Raw genomic sequence first — 24,491 nt, forward strand, 5'->3', positions numbered from 1 at the left:
GGAAAAGTTCGGTGAAACACAAGCAGTTGCTCTTGACATCTCAAAGGCTTTCGATCGTGTTTGGCATAAAGGTCTTCTAAACAAGCTTCCATCTTATGGTTTGCCAACTGTTTTTTGTAATTGGTTATCCAGTTTTCTCTCTGATCACTCACTGAGGGTGATGGTGGATGGCTCTCTGTCTTCTAACTTCTCCACTAATACCAGTGTCCCCCAAGGTTCTTTCCCCCACTCTTTTCCTCTTGTATATTAATGACCTTCTTCCACTGACTGGAAATCCTATCCATAGTTTTGCCGATGATAGCACATTGCATTCCACTTTCCATTTTGAGAAAACTTGCCCTGCTCAATCAGTTTCAACTTCTTGAATATCCACTACCAATTCCTTAAATGCCGATCTCCACGTAATTCTCCAGTGGGACAAAGACAACTTAGTTGATTTCAATTCTTCTAAAACTCAGTCTTGTCTTATATTTCACAAAAAGGATTCTTCTGCCCTTATGCTTACCTTTGGTGACACTCCGATTTCTAGACAAAATGATATATATCTTTTGGGGATTACCCTGACTTGTAATCTCTCTTGGAACAAGCACATTACAAATATTGCTTCCTCTGCATCTAAAAAACTTGATTTTCTCTTTCGCTCTCATCGTTACTTTTCTTCCAAACAGCTGCTCACTCTGTATAAATCGCAAATTCGCCCTGCCAGAATATTGTTCTCACATCTGGGGTGGTGCCCCCAAAAACTCTCTCAGGCTTCTTGATTCCATTCAGAAAAGGGCAGTTAGGTTAATTAATAACTCATCTCTAACAGAGTCTCTCCACTCGCTGTCTCATAGATGTACTGTTTCTGCTGCATGCCTCTTCTACAGATACTTCCATGGGCACTGTTCTTCTGAATTGGCTTCTATAATTTCCGCTCTCTTTCAAAACAGTCTGAACACGTGCCGCCACCAGCCAAGATCCATTTACTGTCCAACTTCAAACTTGCAGGACCAACTTTTCATCTTCCTCGTTTATTCATTCAACTGCCGTTTTCTGGAACAACCTTCCTTCGTATGTATTTCCTGAAAATTACAGTCTACAGAAGTTCAAGTCTAATGTCAACAAATATCTTCTTTCGTCTTCTCAACCTCCAACCCAACCACGGTACTAAGTACTATAGGTTCCAATACCTCCCGTGTTTGGGGTTTACATAAAAAAAATAAATAAATTAAAAAAATTGCAAACTACGCAAAACACACTGCCAAAGAACTGCGCATAAATATTCAATGACTATCCAGCCTGATGCCACGTGGCACAAGTCTGTACTAGATGTAGTTCCCATGCAAAACATTCAAATTTCAAGAACATTTGGGTGGTACCTCATATACAAGTGGCATACACTTTAAATAAAAAGCAATATTGTTCTCTATAGGAGCAGTCCATTTTAATTAAAGTAACACAATACCAAAGTGTAACGCTCAGCAAAGTATCTCTGCAATATGCAATTAATGCATTAAATATAAAAACCTTGTTTTCTCATTGTGTTGAGAATGAAATTATGCTATTCCTACAATATCAGTTTTAATTTAATTTTTGTAATAAATAATTACTATTCATTGCATGAGATGTATGGTGTCATCTAAAATGTCATGCCAAGTGAATATTTCAAATAGATCATTATATTGCATTCCATTAATCTGATGTTGCCCTAAACAACCATTTTTGTATTACAGGAATTTATGTGGCACAGAAAACATACATATATGAGGTTGGATGGTTCATCCAAAATATCTGACAGAAGAGACATGGTTGCTGATTTTCAAACAAGGTAGAAGCATTCAATTAAAAATGAATTATTTTTTTTTCATTTTTAGTAATTAGTAAACTAACTCATTTCAGTTTATGAAAGCTGAAGGAAAAGTTAATGATGTCCTGCATTTAAAAAAAAAAATTGAATATTTCATGGGAAGAAGGAAGATGCATGCAAAATACTTTAAAGATGTTAACAATTGGTGATTTCTTAAAAAAACATTAATGGCTGCAAAGAATATCCAACTGCACATTGCCAAAACATAAAATTAAACTAAGTTAGCAGAATAAATAAGCTAAGTAGGAAGCAAATATAATGGAAGCTAGTACGTACATACTAAGTACTATACATATACAAACAGTCAAGAGATGGAGAAAGAAGTGAAGTATAAGAGCGTTGCAGAAGGAATACATATTGATAATGATTTTGAATAAATTAAAAGGCCAAATTTCATAAGGCCAAATCTCATAAAATGTATATCATATTACCAATAATAAAAACCAACTGCAACAACATGAGCAATACAGGAAATAAAAATAAATGAAAATAGAGTGACCATTGAGACCCATCATGTGAGAAGACCACAAGATAAAAATGGCAATAAAATCGCTACATTTCAAATGTTAAACAAATCAGTACATTGATGCTATAAATTAACATAATGGTAATATAAATTAAAACAAAACAGCTCAGGGAAACTGCTAATGAGAAATACTTATATGTGAAATGAGAATATATGAAACCAGGATATAGATGGTATGGGCATCATTTTGCATCTCAGCTCACTACTACCATATTACATAAATTGAAATTAATATTAATAGTGAAGCATCATCCAAAATAAACTATCCATATCATCTAATAAAGCCCGCTAATAATTTTTCTTATTCTTCTTTAAATTTATTCAAACTAAACACTTCCACAGCACCAGATGGAAGTTTGTTCCATTATGAAACCATCCTTTTCCATTTTATTTTTAACTTCCCTTATGTTTGTTATCCAAGCAAGAGTAAGGATATTTTAAACATTTCAATGAGGTCTCTTTGCAGGTGCCTGGTTTCTGGAGGGTGCAGTTTCCAGAACTGAAGTCTTTCATGGTAAATGTCCCCTTTTGAACCCCTGACTAATTTTGATCCTTTTCTCTCCACCCATTCCAACAGATCCATATCTTTCCTGAAATTTGGACCCGAGTGTGAAGTCACTCACTTCGTGCTCAGGTCCAATCAATTCCAAAGTGTGTGGGGGGGGACGAAAAGCCTTCTCTCGCTCTCTCTCTCTCTCTCTCGGGGATAAAAAGAGCAATAATGAGTAGGCCAGATCCATTCAGTACTCCTCCTGGGCCTTCAGAGAAGCTCCTACCTAATTGCACAACTGACAACCTAGAAACTAATAACCTCAGTGGTGAGACAGAAAACAGAAACATGTCTGAAATCACAACCTTTATATCTCATTATATACTCCACTGGAGAACACACAATTGGAAAATGTCTCCTTAATACAGAAAGAGAGACACCTGTGAACTCCAAAGTTCCAGAGACATCCTTGTAAAGACAAGTTACAAACACTCAGAAAAACTGTTGAAAGTAAAAAAAAACTTTGGGATTTCCTCCATGATGCAGATGGTGAGAACTGCAGAGAATTAAATGATAAGAGAAACAAATGTCAAAAGAACAATGATCTGGAAAGATGGAAATATTATGCCTAACAGATATCTGATTCTCACTTTTGACATGCCTTGACTTCCAACAATTATTAAAGTGGGATACCTGAACTGCCTAGTGAGGCCATACATTCCAAATCCCCTGGTGTTTAAAATGCCATGGATATAGACTCACTCAAGCAACTTGCAGAAGTAAATAGTACACCTGTTTCTACCTGTTGTGAACTGACAGACTGTGACAATGAAGAATGCACCACCTCCGTGGCAATGTGCCTTAACTACAGAGGGTGTCATCCTGACTATTCTAGAACTTGTGGCTACTGGAAATAAGTGAAAGCCATTTTTAAAGTATAACACTGAACATAATGTCATAGTGATTCTTGCATTGCTTCTGTTGGAAAATGCAGCAGCTTGGAAAGCAAGGTTGGGATTTCGGACTCTGCTGTGTATCATCATGGAACCAGTGAATACATGGACTGTGTAACAGTTACTAAGAGTAATAACGTACATGTACACTAATGATAGGAGCATGTTAAATAAATTTGATGTATTTGAATTACTGATTGAGTCATCAAATGTAGACATTAGCATTAGTAGAGACACATGATGCAAGAAAGCAAGCTTATGCAGCATCAGCCAAAAAAAAAAAAAAAAAAAACTCTCCCATTTCACCCCTCTGTTCATTCCAAATACCTGTCCAGCCCAGCCTTAAATTTATTTAGGCTATCAACTTCCACAACAAAGGATAGAAGTCTGTTCCACCAACCAACTACCTGCTGGCTAAAGGCAAACTTTCGCACATCTATCCTACATCTGTCTTTCCTCAATTTGAATTTATGCCCTCCCAGGTGATTATTCTGAGCAAGAGGAAGAATCCCATCAGCATTGAGCATGCTCAAACCATTCAAGGCTTTATACACCTCAATCAGATCACCTCGCAGGTGCCTAGTCTCCAGACACTAATTTGCAAAACTTAAGCCTTTCTTCGTAAGAGCAACCCTTTGTTCCATTCACTAATCTTCTCTGTACTCATTCCAACAGTTCTACATCTTTCTTAAAGTGAGGCCTCCAGACCTGTATACAGTACTCAAGGTGTGGCCTGACCATTGCCTTATACAAGGGGATAATAACCTCCTTATCCCTGCTAGAAAAATTCCTGTTTATCATTGACAAGACACCATGAGCTTGTAGAGATAGTAGCGAAATGATGTCACTCAGACATAGATGAAGCTGAATTTGAGTATGGGAAGTACAATGTATACAGGAGGGACGAGGAGGTTTATGCTCTTAGTTAATAAGCATATTGAATCTAAAGCAGTGCATCCAATCAACATGGGTGACTAGTGCAAGGCAGCTACTATCTAAGGTAAAGGAAAAAGGCTTTTTCTTTCATAAGGAGAGTGCAGTGGTCTCAAAGGTTTAAATTCTATGCAGTGGGACAAACTGACGATAGTACCAATGTCATTTTCTAAATGGGAAGAATTCAGGAAAGTAATCAAAGAAGCTATTAGATTTTTCATACCAACAAAAAAATACTGTTCAAGACCTAGACCTAAACGAATGTCAGATGAACTATTGAGGCATGTGGCAGAGAATAAAAGTGCATGGGATGGATATAAATTATCAGGTAATACAGAAGCCTATAGTAGATATAAATCAGTCTGTAATGAAGTCACAAAGGAGGTTAGGCAAGCTAAGGCAGATAATGAGAGGTCTCTGGCAAAGGACGCCAAGGAATTCAGCAAAGACTTATATTAACAGTAGAAGGAAGGGGGTTGAATCACATTGAGTAACTGTTGAGGACCCTGCTCAGGTTGTTGACAAATTGAATAGATATTTTGTATCTACATTCACGCATCAGGAATTTTTTATGGGAGGAGATGACAGAAGTTTATCAAACTCCAACAGGGAGCTAAATGATTTTGTGATAACTGAAAGGAAAGTGGAAGAGAAATTGTTGAACCTGAACATAAAAAAGGTCGCAAAGAAGTTGAGCAAATCCTTAGCCATAATTATGAGAGTATTCTTGGATTCAAGTGAGGACACATCTCCAGTCTCCACGGACTGGAGATGTGCGAATGTATCCCCAATTCATGAAAGGGGATCAAAAGGCAATGAGTAATTACAGACCTGTTAGCTTAACATCTGTTTCAGGGAAAATAATGGAATCAGTGGTTAAAGAAGTAATGCAGGAACTGAGTTATACTGTAGTCACAGCATGGATTTGTTAAGGGCAGTCTTATCTGACCAATCTGATATATTACTATGATGCGGTAACCAAGGAACTAGATGCAAAACATACTTTTGATATCATATACTTGGATTTCAGGAAGCCTTTTAATACTGTTCCGCCTAAAAGACTACTATATATTGCAAGTTACTTTTATGGATAAAGGAATGGTTAAGTTGAAGAAGACAGAGATTGGTTATCAATGGGCACTGCTCTTCGTGGACTAATGTTATCAATGGAATTTCCCAGGGTTCGATGCTGGTCCCATTGTTGTTTTCAATACTTATTAATGATATTGATGAAGGTATATCAAGCTTAATGTCAAAGTTTCCAGATGATACAAAGGTTAGCAGGGTGGTTAACGACAGTAATGATGGTATGCAGGGCCGTGCCAACCCATTTTAGTACCTGAGGAAAAATGAAAAATTGCGCCCTGTTGTTAATGATGGCAACTTTGCAATTATTTAATCTTTCTTTTGACACCCCTTTTAGCTTTTAACGTGAGGAAAGAGCCTCTTTCTTCTCACCCTCAGCAGGGCTCTGGTGGTATGCTACTGCAACAAGATTTAGAAACATTTGGTCACTGGGCTGATAAATGTCACTTGAAGTTTAACATTGACAAATGCAAGGTACTGCATGTGTACTGATGTCAAGAGCAACTACTTGTGTTTCACCGAACCTTTCCATTGAATTAGTCCATAAATGGGTAACATAAGCCAGAATATCAGGAGTGGATCGACACTGACGGAATCCATACTGGTGATCGTTGATCAGACGGAAGGTTTCTAGGTAGTTTAAGAGTTGGCGGTTAATTGATTTCTCCAATTACTTTAGAAAGAGTAGAAGTAATTGGATGGGAGGGATTTGTCACCCTTTTTAGGAACTGGCTGGATATGAGCAAATTTCCAAGCAGAAGGAAAAACACCCTTGGAATAAGAAAGTGAAAAAAGGCGGCAAAGAATAGGAGTAAGTTCAGGAGCACAGGTTTTGAGAACAAGTGGAGAAATACCATCGGGACCTGGAGCTTTCTTAGCATCAAGATTCTTAAAAATCCTTCTGACATCCTTTTGATGGAAGATAGAGGAGGCATTGAATGGAGCGTGTTGGGAATAGTGGGAGGTGTTTTACCAAGATCGTTTATGCATGAGTTGAAAGAAAAATGGGATGCTAGCAGGTCAGCTTTATCCTTGGCTGACGTTACAACAGAACCATCTGGTTTGGACAGAGTTGGGTGCAGAGATGGGCAAAAGTTGCGGCCAATAGCTTTGGCAAGAGACCAGAATGCTCGGCTACCATTAGGGCAAGAAGCAAGTTTTCTACTCTTAGCCTGTTCAAACTATTGTTTGGACTGGTTAATAACTGCTTTACAATTGTTATGAGCTTTGGTGTAGGCAGAAAATGAAACTGAAGAATTAGAAACAAGCCAATTACGATATGCAACATTCTTCTTTTGAACAGCCTTAGCACATTTATTGGAAAACCAAGGTTTAGATAAAGGACAAGATTTTAAAGTGGAGTGTGGGGTAAGGGATTCCATTCCTGCAAGAATAATTTCACTGACACGATCTGAGCAAACGTTGACATCAGAACTTTTGAAACAGTAATCCAACCAAGGAAAAGAAGAAAAGAAGTCTCGCTGGTCATCCCATTTAGCAATCTTGTAATGCCAAACAACACAAGGTTGGGAATAGCCATGAGATAAAGGTTCCATTGGAGAAGAGACAATCACCAAGTTGTGATCTAAAGTTCCTAAAGGACCTCTTACATCTACCGTGTACTTAGAACGGTTGTTTGTGAGAAAAAGATCAAGCGAGTTAGCTGTATGATTAGGATTGTCCAGTATTCTTGTAGGTAAATGAACAATCTGTGCAAGATTATTAGCAATTGCAAAAGCCTTAGCATCTCGACCAGCTCGGTCGGTGTGACTAGAAAACGGAAGCCAGCTGGAGTTGTGAACATTAAAATCACCAGGGAAAATTACCTCACTGTTAGGAAAGTTGGACTGGAGAAAGTCAAGTTGCAAAGAGTTCCAAGTGATTAGTGGTGTTGGGGGAACAGTAGAGACAACAGATGAATTTGACACAATGAGGTAGAGAGATTTTAAGCCAGAGAAGATCAAAGAGAGGAGATTCCAAATTGCCAAGTCTCGGACAGGGAATATCATAACGGACATATGCACAAGTTATCACCTTTGAGGAAAAGAATCATACAGTGAATTATTTGGGCATCTGAGATGAGCAGTAGTTGAATCAACCGCCGATAACTGAGATTCTGTCAGAAAAAGTACAGGGGGTTTGGCAGACTGCAAGTGGAAATGGACATCGTTGAGATTAGAATTGAGACCACGTATATTTGTGAAATGAATTAGGAAGTGTTTGGGAGGGTTAGATCTTTTCGCAGATAAGCTTGCTCTATTAGTTTGATGGTGTATTCAATAGTAAGAATAATATACGTAATAGTATCAATAGTAAGTATTCAATACACAATTCATGGTGTATTCAATAGTAAGAAAAAGTGGGTGGGACATGCTGTATGAAGTAATGAAATTTTTGGTTATGGCGTACACATGGTAAGAATATACCCAGATCCTGACATAACGTGGCCTCGACAATGCTCCTCGCATACACACTGCTCGGACTCCCTCCAGTCACTATCTGGCAGAATAGATGTAGCAAGATTATACACTAGCAGATCTGGAAGCCTCCTGGAGAGTTACCAATAGGTTCGGTCCGGTGTACTTACTAGCGGCCGGCCTGCGAACACCGTTTTAGAGCTGTACCCTCGAAATGTAAGGAATATTGGATCTCACGACGATGTTCATGATAACCTCAAAAGTCATCGATCATACTGCATGATGGAAGAGATGGGGGAAGGGTTGACCGGAACTTAGCTCTAGAGACTAAACATGGGTTCCACCACTTCAAGCCTCCAATAAGCAAAGTGGTGGTATTGCGCTGGCCGATGAGTCATCTACCACCTGGTACTGCCTGGTAACATAGAGGGGCGGCGTTCCTCCATGTGGTGTGGGCCCCACACCTCAACCCCTGCTTACGTTGGTTCACACCTGGATGTCACCCACCATGTACTTGTGCATGGAGGTTATACCCAGGATTACTAACAGTCCCATCATCGTGAAAGTGACCAGTTATTCTTCGATAATAAGCTTTGCTTTCAAATTATTTATGCTCAATTCTAAGCCATGTTAGGCCACTTCTTCAGTATTGTATAAAGATCTGGAGGTCTCACTTTGGGAAGGATGTAGATTTGCTGAAATGGGTGCAGCAAAGGGCAACCAGATTGATGAAGCGAACAGAAGAGTGCTCTTATCTAGAAAGGCTTCAGTTCTGAAAATTGCAGTCTCGAGACTAGGCACCTGCATGGTGATCTGATTGAGTTGTTTAAGGCCTTGAATGGATTGAGTAAGCTGAATGTGGATGTTATTCTTCCTCTTGCTGACACTAGACACACATGAGGGGCATAAATTTAAGTTGAGGAAGGATGGTTGCAAGATAATGTGCAAAAATTGTCTTCAGCCTGTGAGTGCTTGATTGTTGGAATAGGCTTCCATCTTTTGTGGAAGTGGGTGGTTTGAATAAATTCAAGGAATAACTAGACAGATATTTGGATGGTAAGGGGGTGTGTGTGTGTGTGTGTGTGTGTGTGTGTGTGTGTGTGTGTGTGTGTGTGTGTGTGTGTGTGTGTGTGTTTTTAGCTTTGCTATATAAGCTTGCTTTCTTGCATCATTTTCCACTACAATATCAGGGAGAAAAAAATTGTATGAGCAAGTATTTGAAGTAAACCTTATGCACAAATTGTAACAAAAAAATTATTCATTCAGGACCCAACCTGACCTTTCCATTCCTCCACATGGGTATTTTTCCACTATGCCTAGACCCCTGCTGAGCATTCCTCAGCCATCAAAACAGCAAGTAAAGTTAAACACCCCTATTGCAATACCATCAGATATCACAACCGCATATAACAGAGATTAAATGGCACCTCCGTAGCCAGGTGGGCAGGAGCAGCAGTGCATAGTACACACTTCTTGATTAGACTGGGGTTCGAGCCCGTGATCCACCAAATATGGAGGATACGGTAAGGTCAGGGAATGACCACCGCATATCCCCGGAGCAATATGGCCTTAGTTGCTAATGTTCCTAAAAACCCAATAACAACAACAACAATAACAGAGATTAAGAAGAGAAAATTGAGGATCTGCCTGAAGAGGAGATGGATATACAAAAGAAGGAAGGAGATGACCAGTTTTGGAAATCTTTGTTGCAGAAGACATGAATATGTGGCACCCATATTTCCAAAGAGAGAAACCAGAAGCAGAAATCCTCTTCCGTAAGGAAATAACCCAAAGGGACCATCAAAAACTAAACAATGAATTGTTTTATGAAGTGAAACTGTCAAGGTTTCTGTATAAATATGAATGATATCCAACTTCTGATAGATCAGTCTGTACTCAAGGTATACCTTAGGCATAAGGTATACCTTGTGCCTAAGGCAAACCTTAGGCATAAGGCAATTCAAACTTTTAAAAAGCTATATGTTATACCAAAAAGGTAGAATAAGTGAAGGGCTGGCTCGTGGCAGCATGCCAACTTAATAAATACCCATTTTCCAAAGCACTGCACACCTCTGACTAACCATCTCAAAGTAGTAGCAGTTTGCCTTTAGGAATAGCACTGACATCAGTAGAGAGGACAGATTGTGGAACAAATACTTGATCACCACCTCTTCCTCTTGAATGAAAGACTTTTCTTTCATTCAAGATGAGTTGTTTTTTGTTTTTTTTCTTTTGATACCTTTTTCTATTTTCCCACTCACACATCCTCTGTTGTAAATCTATTAGTATGGTCCTCTTCCCTGTTTTCAGTGTTGGGAAGTCAGTCAAAACACTGACTTCCCAACACTGAAAACAGGGAAGAGGACCATACTGTGTTGGGAAGTCAGTCAAAATCCTTTTAAGCAGTAACCACCACCTAGTGGTCTCTACACTCATAAGCAGTTCTTTTTATCATTCTAGCAGAACCCCTTTCGCAATGGAAACTTGGAAAGACCAAATGGGTGTCTTACAGTAAACTGGCCTCCTTAGATATAAAAAATAATCTATAAGACTCAGTAAGTGATGCTGTAACACACATCACTTAGTGCAGGCTGCCACACATTCCATCACAAAAACCTCTGCACATTTCTCACTCCATCAAAAGTCATTGTGGACTGCCAACTGCACAGAGGCAGGAAAAGCACAAAATAAAGAGTGAAACCGGTTTCATTGATATCTCCCCACTGCAAATACTATTCAAACATGCTTGCACAAAAGCTAGATAATATATAAGACATAAAAACCAAAAAGATTCCTGGATCCATTTTGCATCATCAATAAATAAATCATCTGGTAGAACAAAAGCCGAGTCTGGAACAAAATCCATAAAATGCAAGGTAAATACAGAAATTCAGCCTCCAATATTGCAATATAATGGTACTATTTCAAACCTACTCTAATAGAAGATTCATTAGGTGAAGCATTGCTAGGTTTTGGCACAAACATCAAACTAAACTTCTGCTATTGTGGACTTGAATTGTACTTTACCCTTTTACAGTGAAAGAACTCCATACAGCACTTTCATTTGTAAAGGCTTGGAAAGACTAACAGATCTACATTAGATATACATTAGCATAAAAGATGCCTTTGTAAAATTAGGACATCTGATATCTACGTTCTTTGATATTGAAAAAACATATGATAATGCTTTTTCGATATCCTAAAAGATCTCTATAATGTGGGCCTCAGAGGACATCTCCCACTTTTAATGAAAAACATCTTATCAAGCAGAACTTTTCAGGTCAGAGTATGATCTTCTTTTCCCACAGACTTTCTGCCAGGAGGAAGGTGTTCAGCAAGGATCAGTCTTGTGCATCACATTATCTGCAATCAAAATAAATGATGAAACAGTTACCACCCACAGTGTCAATGCCCTTTATGGAGACAACTTTGGCATTTCCTATTCACAGAACACGAGAACAATTGAAAGACAACTGCAGATTGCTATAAACAATATCAGCATATGGGCCTTATATAATGGATTCTCACTTTCAACAACAAAAATTGTGTGCACGCACACACTTTTTGCCACAAAATACGTCTTTGTGCAGATCCAGAACTTGAAATTAGATGAGGGCTGGGCCCTGTAAAAAGCACTGTCAAATTTTTAGGACTAATAATAGAGATGTGGTTGATCTTCTTTGAGCATATCTGCCAATCGTAAACAACTGTATGGAGAAACTCATCACGCTGCTACCTGTCTTGTAATCAACCAGTTGGGGGAGCAGATTCTTTACTCGTATTATACTGAGTTTTTATTCAATCCAAACTAGATTATGGTACTCCAACGTATGATTCAGTCAAGAGAACTGCTCTCAGGTAGTTGGATCCAGTCCATCATAGTGCTATTTGTATTGCCCCAGGAGCTTTCTGTACATCTCCTGTCCATTGTTTCTATGAAGCAAATGAACCACCTCTCTCCATCAGACATCATCAACTAGCATTGCAATGTCTTTAAACTACAATCCCTACTAGATCATCCTACATGGCTAGCCATACGCTCCACTGGGTGAATCTATATAATTCTTGCCAAAGTGTCAATAGAGACCTCTAGGTATTCGAATACTGGAACTTTAATATCATAGAATTTGACCATAGACCATGTGACTCATATGCTAAAGCACTCCACCTTGCAATGCCTACCTGCCCTTGGCTTCCAACAACTATGTACAACCAACTGTTCTCGATTTGCCAAATGGAAACAAAGGTATAATGAGAGTGGGAGTAATCTGCAAACCAGAAGATTATGAAGAATATGACGAGTCTTTACATGAAGATGGAATTGGCAAGAAAGAGCAAATGTCTTATTATTGGTGACTTCAATCTGCCCAAGATTAATTGGAATAAGTAGGAGGGTAACTAACCATAGAATTTTTTTTTTTTTTTTTTTTAAATAAACTAGATTATTATTATTTGTATCAGTATGTTAGAGAAAATACTAGGGATGAGAATATTCTTGATCTCATCATTACACACAAATCATATGACTTTACAGGGCTTAAAATACAGGAAACATTTTCAGGTAGTGATCATGCAATCACCAGTTGGAACATAAAGAAATATAGTGCAAAAGGTAAAGGCATGGCTATTAACTTCAAAAGAGGAGACTGACATTTTAAGGCAGTATATAGCATCTGTGAACTAGGCAGATTGCCAAGAGATGGTGAATATATTTGAATTGTAGAATACTTTTAAAGCAAAAAACACAGATGCCATGAATGCATACATACCTTTAAGAAAATATTGCAGGAGGAGGATATTGAAATGGATAACTGCAGACCTGGCTGGTCAAATAGAGCAGAAAAAGATAGCATGGGACCATTATAGAGCAATGAAAAGTACTGAAGCCTACAACAGGTACAAGTTGATCTGTTATAGTACCACAAATAAGGTCAGGGAGACCAGGGCTGGATATGAGAAAGCTTTGGCTAAGAGAGCAAGGAACTTTTCATGTATGTGAATACAGGGGGGGGGGGGGAAGCGAATCAGATTGGACCCTTGTGCACCAAGTGTGGGAAAGTCTTAGATAACCCAGCTGATGTTGCAAATGAATTGAACAGGTACTTTGCATTCTTCTTTACTGTAGAAAACCCTTCATGCTGTGTAGGTGAGGCTGGGTCATACGACTGTTTATTAGAAAAATTTTCGAGCATAAAGGCAAGTAAGGATCCTTGAATTGATGGCATATACGCAGTAATTTTGAGGGAGTGTACTGAAGTTGATTTGAAGTACATTGAAGTTAATTACGAGAGCATCTTTGGTTTTGGGATAGATTCCTTTGGAGTGGGGAAGTGCCAATGTATCACCAATATATGAAGTTGGTTCTAGGAGCAAATTTGGTAACTGTTATCATTATTATTATTATTATTAGCCATATGGTGCAAGGAAGCCTGAGGCTTATGCTGCACCAGCCCAAAAAAATTCCAGAGTTATCCTGAAAGAGAGAATCAAAAGTATAGAGGAATCACCAAGAAACAGAAGAATGATGATATCTAGCTCAGGATCTTGGATGTGCCAAGCCCATACTCATCAGATGTGAGCCCCTGGGGTCACCCATTAAAAGAGCTTCACACTTGCTCACTCATTGCACTACATGCAGAGACTCTCAGCCAGCCTATTCTTCACAATTTTTTGATCTGTAGATTATCTCCACTCTCAATTTGCCTTTGCATTCAACTACCTTGCACTACACAGATTTTGTGTGGACATGTGTATGTTCTGAATCTGGGACAGCTTTTATCGAATTCAGGCTGCTCTTGTTAAGAAGCATGACCCCCCCCCCTTTCCTAGCATTTGTTTTTTTAATTAATAATTCAGATTCACTCATTTTATTGGCAACATTCCTGATATTACAATAGACACAGTTAGGGCTAGAATTAATATCATTAGACCCTAGTTCTATAGTTTGCTACCCTGACATGCCCCTTTTAAGTTATTTAAACTTGCTTCCCTAGCATTAGCTCCCCAATCGTTTGAAACATCCCTGTCCTTGGCACAGCTTGCCAGTATTGGTTTTTGTGACCACAAACAACTCCTGAGATGAGTGCACCTATACATTATATGGAAAACCATGTTTATATTATTCCTGTTCCACAAATTAGCAATTTCCCAAAATCCTTTAGTCCTCCTCGATGATATTTGCCAAGGCCCTTGCACTAAGGCGCCTCCGCATCTAGGTGGGCAGGAGCACCAGTGCGTAGCACACACTTCTTGATTAGACCGGGTTCGAGCCCGTGACCACCAAATACGGAGGATGTGGAAAGGTCAGGGAATGACCACCGCATATCCCAGGAGCAATATGGCCGTAGTGCTAATGCTCTTAAAAACCAAACAACAACAGCCCTTGCACTACCTTTGTTCAAATGTATTTCATCTCTACTGAATAGATTTCTTCTACCTACTAGGGCAGGTCATTGTGATAAAAATTTCCCTTCACAAGCTTTGTAGGTTCCTTCAAGCCTTGAGTTAATCCACAAGGTTTTCAGCATACAAACGTATCATGCCTAGACAGAACTGCTGCAGACATATATACATTATGACCTAACTTGCAACGTTTTTTAGAATGATCCTATATTTATTCGGCACCTCATCAGTTTCTGTCTACATGTTTAATAATATTCGCGTGAATAACAATGCTCTCGTTATCTCCCTTGAAATACAAAGGGTACTAGGAAAGTTTTGCAATATGACGCAACAATGAATCACAGGAAGCTGCTTGTTGCTGCATGTTGAGACATGTTCATACGTGCATAGTAGCTGCCGCGCCAAGTCGATCAGTTATTCATTAGCAGTGAAAGTGTAAAGTGCTTGCGATGGCATCGTGGTCACGCAATGAGATAAGGACAGTTTTGCGGTATAATTTCGTGCGTGGTTTAACCATAGACCAGTGCTTAGAAGAAATGACTCTTGCACTAGATGATGATTGTCCACATCATACAACGATATTCAGGTGGTATAGAGAATTCCAAAGGGGGAATTTCACTCTGGAGGATTCTGAGAGGCCGGGAAGGCCACGAACGTCAGTTACGGAGGAAAACGTTACTGCTGTGAGGAAAATGCTTGACGAAAACAGGCGAGTGACCTACCAACAGATAGAGGATACTTTGGGCCTAAATGCACCAGCAATTCGTTCGATTCTACAAGATCATTTGCACGTGAAGAAACTTTGTTCTCTCTGGGTGCCGCATCAACTGACTGAAGAGCAGATGACACGACGTGTGACTTGGTGCCGGGAGATGTTAAAAAAGTTTGATAAGGGACAATCTCGGTATGTGAACAACATCGTGACAGGTGACGAGACTTGGCTGTACTATTACGATCTGCCGACCAAGGCTGAAAACAAAGTTTGTGTCTTTGATGATGACGACACACCCGTAATTGTCAGAAAATCCCGATCTGTAAAGAAGAAAATGATAGCTGTATTTTTCAAATCGAGTGGAATTGTGGAACGTGTCGTTTTGGACACGCAGAAGACAGTCACAGCTAAGTGGTATACTGAACAATGCCTGCCTAAAGTAATTGGATCTATGAAGAACCTGCGGCCAAAGTCAAGAATGGACACCTGGTACCTCCATCACGAAAATGCTCCAGCTCACCGCGCCAAAGTCTGCACCGAATATTTAACCACGACAGGACTGAAACTTCTTGAGCACCCTCCCTACAGTCCAGACCTTGCTCCCTGCGACTTTGCACTGTTCCCGCATGTGAAAATGAAGCTAAAAGGGGGGGCGGTTTTCCAGTGATGAGGACCTTCTACGGGCTTGGGACAACGAGTGTGCTTTACTCCCTAGTGAAACTTGGCAGAACTGGTTTCAAGATTGGTTTCGGAGGATGGAGAGGTGTATTGAATGTAGAGGAAATTACTTTGAAAAAATTAAATAAACAAAGCTGTATTGCAAAACTTTCCTAGTACCCTTTGTAGAGTGTACTTCGAATCAAATTCCAAGTAGATTTCATTGCATAACTGGAAAGATGTGCTGCTATAGCAAAAAGTTATACATTGGAGTAGGGTTTCATTTCAATATATGTGTTGATATAATATAAAAATTATATACATCTCTATGTTTGGGTTTTCCCCTTAGAGATGCTTTAATCCTTCCAGTGGCAAAAAGCTGAACTTCGGCTGTCAATACTTTGATTTATGCTCACATTAGAGATGACATTATCCTCCACACATTGTTCTAAACTGCAACAATGTTTTATAACAAAGAATCACAAATAAAGAGTAGAAAAGATGAATCCACTGTTTTCTCAAAACTGAGAGTAACATTCAGACAGCTGTTTCAATTTTGGGATGTATCCTCTTAAAGACAGCAGAAAACAGATATATTTTTCTTCGCTTATCAGTTGATAAGTGGTCCTATTAGCAAACATATGCCAATCAGTTCATAATAATGTGCTAAATATAAGTGAACAGCTCAGTGGTGTAAGTTGTTATTATGGGAGCTTTTGGTGCAAGGGCTACTTAAGCCATTTTGCACCTACCAAAAAAACTGCTAAGGAAGCAGTCACACATCTGAAAAGAAAAAAATTCGGAGTTCTGTCTCATTATCCATGATACAGCTGAGTGACAAATGTTCTTGTATATTTGAGAAAAAACTGAATGACAGTGTCTGGCATTATTACTGAACAAGGTACATTTGATAAATATATGCTTTACTGTGAGTGTGTATACTGCGGAAGATCATTTCCGTAAGCAGAAACATGAATGGTGAGTATGAACTATTCAGGTTCTGGTTAGGACAAGGCTTCCCAACCTTTTTTTACCTTTAAAATATGCATTTTTTCCTCATCACTTTACTGAAATCTAAATAAACAATGTTGAAATTATTCCCTAAATCCAGCTCATGAGTGATCCTGTCAAAATAGCAAAGCAGATTTGTTAAAATTTTCCCTTTACAAAACCATGCTGCGTATCCTTCAGAACTCCATTTCTATCTAAATGATCCTGAATTCCATTCTTGATCATTGCCTCCATGATTTTCCCTACTACTAAAGTTACACTCCCACTACTTTTATATTGAAGATACATTGGCACATTTCCAATCCAAAGGAATCTCTTCTGAGTCCATTGATGCTCTCATAATTAGCCTCAATGGTTCATTGCACTCACTTGCCGCCTCCCTTAAAATTATAGGGCATATGCCATCAACCCCAGGAGCCTTACTCGTCTGCAGGCATGAGAGTTTTTTCATTAAATAATCATGTGAAATTTCAATATTATTAATTACATATTTTTCAACTTCACTCCCATAATTTCTCATTGACATAAAGAATTTTTTGGCGAAGGTAAAGAAAAACCACTCAATATCCCACTGTCTATATCCTCAAGAAAGCCAACACGAGAACCACAGGAAACTTTGGGAAACTCCTAGCAGTCAAACGCACTTCCCAGCACCGCACTCCCAGCAAACAGATGGTGGGCGCCATTGGCAATGGCAGCAGAAGTCAACAATGATGCACTGATGAGCCTCCTCTCACCATCAGAAACAGATTATCGGAGTTCGTGAGTGTAATGCCTTTGCAGCTGAAACCCACTTACGGGCACACCCTCCAGACCGCCCCAGCCCCAGGGTGTCCATTCCCCACACTGCTCTAACCCAATAGGAAAACGACTTATACTGCAACTACTGATAACACGCATCGTCTGTAGAAGTCATTTTGGTATTGGGTCAAAACAGCGGGTGGGGGTGAAAACACCCAAAGACCAATGCAGTCTGAAGGATGCACCCCATAAACAAATTATTTCCACTCACGAACTCTGATCCTCCCCTTAATAATAAGAAAAAACCAATCAACACACCGTAAAATGTTGTGTTGTGCGAAACCTTGTTATACAGGGCTAAGAAAGAGTACAAAAAAGGGGTTACATTCCAAAAGCTAACAAAAATACACCATTCTAGATTTTGTGTATCTTTTGCTCTCTTTAAAAAAAATCAGTAATCTGAGTTTGTTTGCTTTTGCTTGATTAATCTTTGTGAGTTTTTTTGAAACTTTCTTAGTTTCAAAACTAAGCATTTTTGAAAGCTTCCTTTTGAACTTTGGCTCCTTTCATTCAAGAATCTGCATTCAAAAAATGAAGATTTTAATGAAGTTTAGAATTTTCATTTGATCATCTGAGTTGACTTGATTTTACCTCCGATGCCATTTGCACCAAATCAGCTATGCCAGCTTCTTTTTCTACCAGTAATTCTTGAACATCTTCAGTAATCATATTTTTTTTTTATAGGAGCATAGGCAACTAAGGCCATGTTAGTCTGTGTATATTGTCTATAAATTGTGTGTCCTGAGGTCGATTTTCTGTTTTGCTGGACAAAAAAACCAGTCTCCAGGAGAAAAAAACTGCTACCCTCTCCTGGCTAACTCAGCCATGATGTGAAAAAGACCCATAAAGGTTCCTCCCTTCATCGATGGGATTCGAACTCTAGTCTTTTCCATCTGGTGTGGGGAGGAAGGTGATTCTATAAACTGTGCTACCCACGGGGGACTTCAGTAGTCATACAAAACTTTCCCCTCCTACCGACATAGCAAGTTCTACTATCACACGGATTCTGTTTTTTGCCAGTTTGATCATATTTACTAAATGAACTGACTCTAGCCATACATTTTTCCACACACATTTAACGTCAACGGTTTTACTACTTTCAGCAATAAAGCTATGATTCTTTAAACATATACACCAACCGTTTATAACTGATTTAATAATAAAATAAAATGATACAAAAGACTGTAAAATAATATTTACAAAAAATATGATTATTTACAAAAAACTAATTTACAACAAAAATAAAATAAAATAAAATAAGTAAATCAGTTAAAATGCATTAAAATATAAATTTAAAATTGATAAAAACACTATTAAAGCTTTCGGAGGCGTCTACCTCCTTCCTCAGCAATAATGAATATTTAAGCGACACATCCTTAAGTACCGGGTTCACGGCACACATGGATGACCAGGCACATACTCGGTATTCCTTTCACTTGTACCAGAACCAGAAGTGGTCTGGGGACGTGGAAAACTAAAACGTTTATCTCTGGCAAAAACCACCGCCTCAAAAAGGGGGTGAAGCCTAACTCCCCTGTCTCTGTTCATGCTATTGTTGCCAGAGGATCCAATCCACAGACTTTCCAGCCACTTGCGGTCCCAGAATCTATGCGCCCGGTCAAGGATGACAGCGTTGTCGGGGGAGATCTGGTGTTGTTTTTCCCAATAGTGCTCGGCAATGGCGGATTTATTGAGCTCTGCGGTCCGTATCGCTCTTGAATGTTCCCCCAGACGGTCCTTGAGACGCCGTCCTGTCTCCCCCACATAACATTCCCCACAATCCGGGCATGTGATCTCATATATGACCCCACTACTAAAATCCCTAGTAATGGGGTCTTTAACATGTGACACTACTGTGTGCAACCTCCGGCCCAGGAGCTGCACACAGCGTGTCTGAAAGTCGCGAAGCATCTTTGCAATGCGATCCGACAGGCCCGGATAGTAGGGAATATACACCGTTTTTTTTTTTTTTTTTTTTCCTGCCAGCCTTTGGCGTACGCCTAATATACGGTGGTTATAGGGAAAACCCTGGGGGCCACCAATAACTACAAAGAATACTTTGAAATACTTTGTGGTAAGCGGTACAGGCGGAACTACCTGATTGGGCTCTTCCTTTCTATTGTATTTATCAATGACCCTCTGGGGGTAACCGCACCTCATAAGATCCGTCATTATTTGCCTAATTATTTCCTTCTCCCCCTCCTCAGAGGTGCTGCAATGTGTCCTCACCCTACCCAAAAGTGCTCTGGCCACACTATTTTTATGTTGGGCAGTCTGTGCCGTCCTATAATGTGTGTACTGGCCCCTACACATTTGTTTCCTATAAACCTTAGTTCTAAGTCTGGGGCCTTCCCTATAATGTCCAGAAATGGGAGGGTACCATCTATTTCTACCTCCGAGGTGAATTTTATAAAGGGGGAAAACCATTGAGAAATGAGACCACATCTTCCTCTCTCCCCTTCTTTACAATAGTAAACATGTCATCAACATATCATTTCCACTTACGCATAGGGAACTCCAATCTCACAAAAATCCTATTCTCTAGTTCCTTCATAGCCAGATTTGCAACAATGGTGCTGATTGGAGAACCCATGGCTGTGCCGTGAACCTGTTTATACATCACTCCTTGGAAAACCAAGGTTGTACTAGAAAGATATAATTCAACAGCACAACATATATCTTCTGTGTTTAGGTGGGATCTGGCACTTAAGGTATTATCCTTCTGTAAAGCCAACTTCACACATTCTACCCCATGTGCTATGGGGATACACGTGAATAATGATATGACATCTAATGACATCATCATCTCGTCCTCTCCAATATCTTGACTCCTTACAAAGTTCACAAATTTCACACTATCTCCAATAACCAGCACGGACCGACCCACAACCGGAGAAATCAGCTGCGCCAGATATTTAGATAGAGCATACGTAGGGCTACTAATGAAGGAAACTATGGGCCATAATGGAACATTCTTCTTGTGCGTCTTAGGTAACCCATAAAATCTGGCCAGCCGACACCCTGTTGCATGCATGGACCAATACTTGTCCTTTGGAATCTTTTCCATTTTTAGCCAGGAAAGTAGCATCTTATTTACACGTTGTTCTAAGCTAGCCAAGGGGTTTCTATGGATAATCTTATAAGTACCACTATCACCTAATAAGTCTAACACTTTCTTGTGGTAATCTTCCTTGCTTAATACCACCGTTGATCTGCCTTTGTCTGCTGGTAGGATTATAATATTTTCGTCCAATTTAAGTTCTCTAGTGCTTTCTTCTGTTTCGGGGTAAGGTTTGGAGCAACCATTTTTGCCTGGCCCAGAATGGCAACAGTTTTAACACGAATTTGATTGGCAATGTGTTCAGGTAATTTGCTAATTGCCCTCTCAATGTCCATAGATGTTTTGGTGATTGGAGGTTTGGGGGGCAGCAATGCAAACTTAGGTCCAAGAGCCAATAGTCTCTTGTTCTTGGGTTAAAGGCTTGCCACTTAAGTTCTGAATAAAGTTAGCATGGTTACAACCCCTAAATACAGTGGACTGCTCCTCTAATAATGTGTTGAACTTCCTAATATGTCTCTGTTTATATGAATAGGTAATCCTATTCGTCCTCTCCAAAACTAACCTCTTCACACTCATCAGGTGTAGAGGGGACAATCTACTACTAATATCACCTAATGCTACATTAATCAATCTCCTACTATGTCTCAAATCATTAATGTAGCATTAGGTGATATTAGTAGTAGATTGTCCCCTCTACACCTGGGGTCGATTTTCTGTTTTGCTGGACGAAAAACCCGAGTTTTCAGGGGGAAAAAGCTATGCTACCTTGCCGACTAACAGCCACGTTGTGAAAAAGATCCATAAAAATTCCTCCCTTCTTTGCTGGGATTCGAACTCTGGTCTTTTCCAGCTGGTGTGGGGAGGAAGGCGATTCTATGAACTGTGCTACCCGTGGGGGCTTCAGTAGTCATATCACCAAAACCTGCCCCTCCTACCGATGTAGCAAGTTCTACTTTCGCGCAGATTCTGTGTTTTGTCAGTTCGATCATATTTACTGAATGAACTGACTCTGGCCATACATTTTTCCACACACATTTAACGTTGACGGTTTTACTTCTTTCAGCGAAAAGCTATGATTCTAATACAGTCCACAATTGAGAAATGTTTCCATGCCTCCATTACTTCAATAGATTCAGAATTAATTTTTTCCAAAATCCATTGTAACGATTTTCTGATGGAATGAGTTTTAAAGGTGGATAATTCCTTGATCTAACGGCTGAACGAAAGAAGTTGTATTAACCCAGTACAACTGTGGCAGGAAGAACATAACTTCAACGTTTCGATGGCCTTGTGTGCTATCCAATTGTAATAAAACTTTGAAATCTAGATTTTTCCACAAGTTCAATAGCACAGAACGTAACACGGCAATTTCCCAACAAAACAAAATACAGGGATTTCTCAGTAATTTTTTTTGACTAGCGAGTCAACAGCAGTCAACAACAAAAAGAGTGGAAACATTTAAAAAATTTCATCCAACATAACAGCAAGGTTTTCCCCACGCAAAAGCTCAAAAATACCGTGTTATGCAGGGTTTACCAAAATTCTCTAACCATGTTAGAGCGAAACTGTATTATATAAGTACGTGTTGTGCGAGAATTGCCACAATTTATCAGTTGTGTTAGAACGGAACCGTGTTGTAGAAGTATCGTGTTATATGTGGGTTGCCTGTACTGTGTTCAAGTATGCAGACCTCATCTGAAAACAGTCATTGAGCTTGAAAAGGTCCATAGATGGCCAACTTGACTGGTGAGATTGGCAGAAGGATGAGAAAAGACTGATTATGTGGGCTACCAAGCTTGGCAACCAGGCACCTCAGAAGTGACCTGATTGTGGTTTATAAGGCTCTGAGAGGAATTGGTAAAATGAATGAAGGTGGAATTCTCACTGTTATAGAGAATTCTAGAACTCTTAGGCATAATTCAAATTACAGGGGAAGAAGTTTAAACTACTGAATTGTAGGAAGTTTTCTTTTAGCCAGCAAGTTAATTGCTGAGTCAGGTAGCCTTCACGTATATTTGAGGCTGAAAGTTTGAATAAATTCAAGTCTAGTTACCTATGTGAGGAGGGAAACAAATAATTTTTATTTTCTTATCTTCTCTCTCTCTCTCTCTCTCTCTCTCTCTCTCTCTCTCTCTCTCTCTCTTTTTTGCCAGTGCAGTAAAGCCTGTTGCACTATATGGCTATTACTACTATTATGCATCAGTTTACACTTCTGATTCAAAACCCAAAACTGTAACAGAAGCAGCAGTGTCTTCCCCGATTTTAACATTATCCAGTAGACTCCCTTTGAATGTATGATATACACAATTTAATTATATGCCATACTACTTAATATAGAATATCTCATGCTTAACTTCATAAAAAGTACTTCTGTGTACAATTTCTTGACTATGCTACAAGCTTTACAAAGTTGGAAAAAAACATTCTCATTCATATTTCTTCAACATCCAGTTTTTTCTTGTTTTCTGTTCAGAGGAAATTATGATAACCATTTTTGTTAGATCCCAGGGCATGTTGGAATCAATTGTAAATATCTGATCAAGCTGTTTCCAATAGCGATCAAAACCACTAGCTTCTATAAATTCATACATTCTTATACCATGCATAGAATATGAACAATCCAAAATAGTAGCATTTCACAATAGGGAACATCCTGGAATGAACAGCTTTCGAACAAACTGTACCAAACTAAACCAGTGATCATACCATGGCAGTCTGGCTTGAGTAAAATCTGACGAGAAGTAGTCGTTCTCACCTGACTTCAGATTGGTCATGCATATCTAACTCATTTCTACTGTGAGAAGAGAAGCCAAGCCACCGTTGTTTAGAAATTGTGATAAAGTTCCAACCATGAAACATTTTCTCATTGAATGTCCCTCCTTTAATAATTAATGCCAGCTATGCTTCTAAGTCATTGGACCAGCCAGGGGAATTATGTACATTGCAACAACTTTTAAGTCATGAGGGAACCTTAAACGATATTTTTTCCTTTTATGCAGACAATTAACCTCTACTGTTCCATCTAGTTGTCATTATTTTCCAGACTTTGCTTCAAAATCTGTTTAAGATAAACTTATAAAATTTCTCTCTGGAGCATTTTACACTAGATGCTTCATTACTTTTTTCATCTGAACTGGTGCAATATGGCCTTAGCCAACATTAAATGCCAATCCAGTCCTTCCTGAAATGAGACTTCCAGACCTATATAGTATTCAGTGAAGCCTAACCATTGCCTTATACATTGGAACCATCACCTCCTTGTCCCTGCTGGCAAAATTCCTGTATATCACTGACAGAACTCCATGAGTTGTCTTAACAGTCTGTGTATACTTTTTAGAGAATTTCATGTTGTATTCTACAATTACTCCCAAGACTGGCCAGTGCGACACTCTTTAAGCAGTGCAGCGAGGCTGCCAGACCTTGAAAGAAGAATAAAAAATATAATAAAGAATAAAAAGTATAGAAAGGACATTTGTGGCTGCCAAACAAATCCAACTGAATATTGCAAAAACAGTGTAAATTAAATAATGGGTAGGACACAAACCAGTACTTTATGCACAGAAACAACTGGGGGGGGGGGGGGGCAGATAATT

At 39.2% G+C, this 24,491-nt stretch overlaps 1 protein-coding gene across 1 annotated transcript in view; it reads left to right on the forward strand.

The window, feature by feature from the left end:
• The window catches only part of Ino80 (chromatin-remodeling ATPase INO80), a 672,466-nt gene that overhangs the window by 563,941 nt on the left and 84,034 nt on the right, over positions 1 to 24,491 (forward strand). The window contains exon 30 of the mRNA XM_090376565.1: positions 1,716 to 1,810. Within this exon, the coding sequence (XP_090232691.1) occupies positions 1,716 to 1,810 (95 nt within the window). The remainder of the gene's footprint in view (positions 1 to 1,715; positions 1,811 to 24,491) is intronic.

The sequence above is a fragment of the Mastigoproctus giganteus genome, chromosome 6 (assembly GCF_048544385.1).
Source record: "Mastigoproctus giganteus isolate SK-2022 chromosome 6, ASM4854438v1, whole genome shotgun sequence".
Taxonomy (NCBI): domain Eukaryota; kingdom Metazoa; phylum Arthropoda; class Arachnida; order Uropygi; family Thelyphonidae; genus Mastigoproctus; species Mastigoproctus giganteus.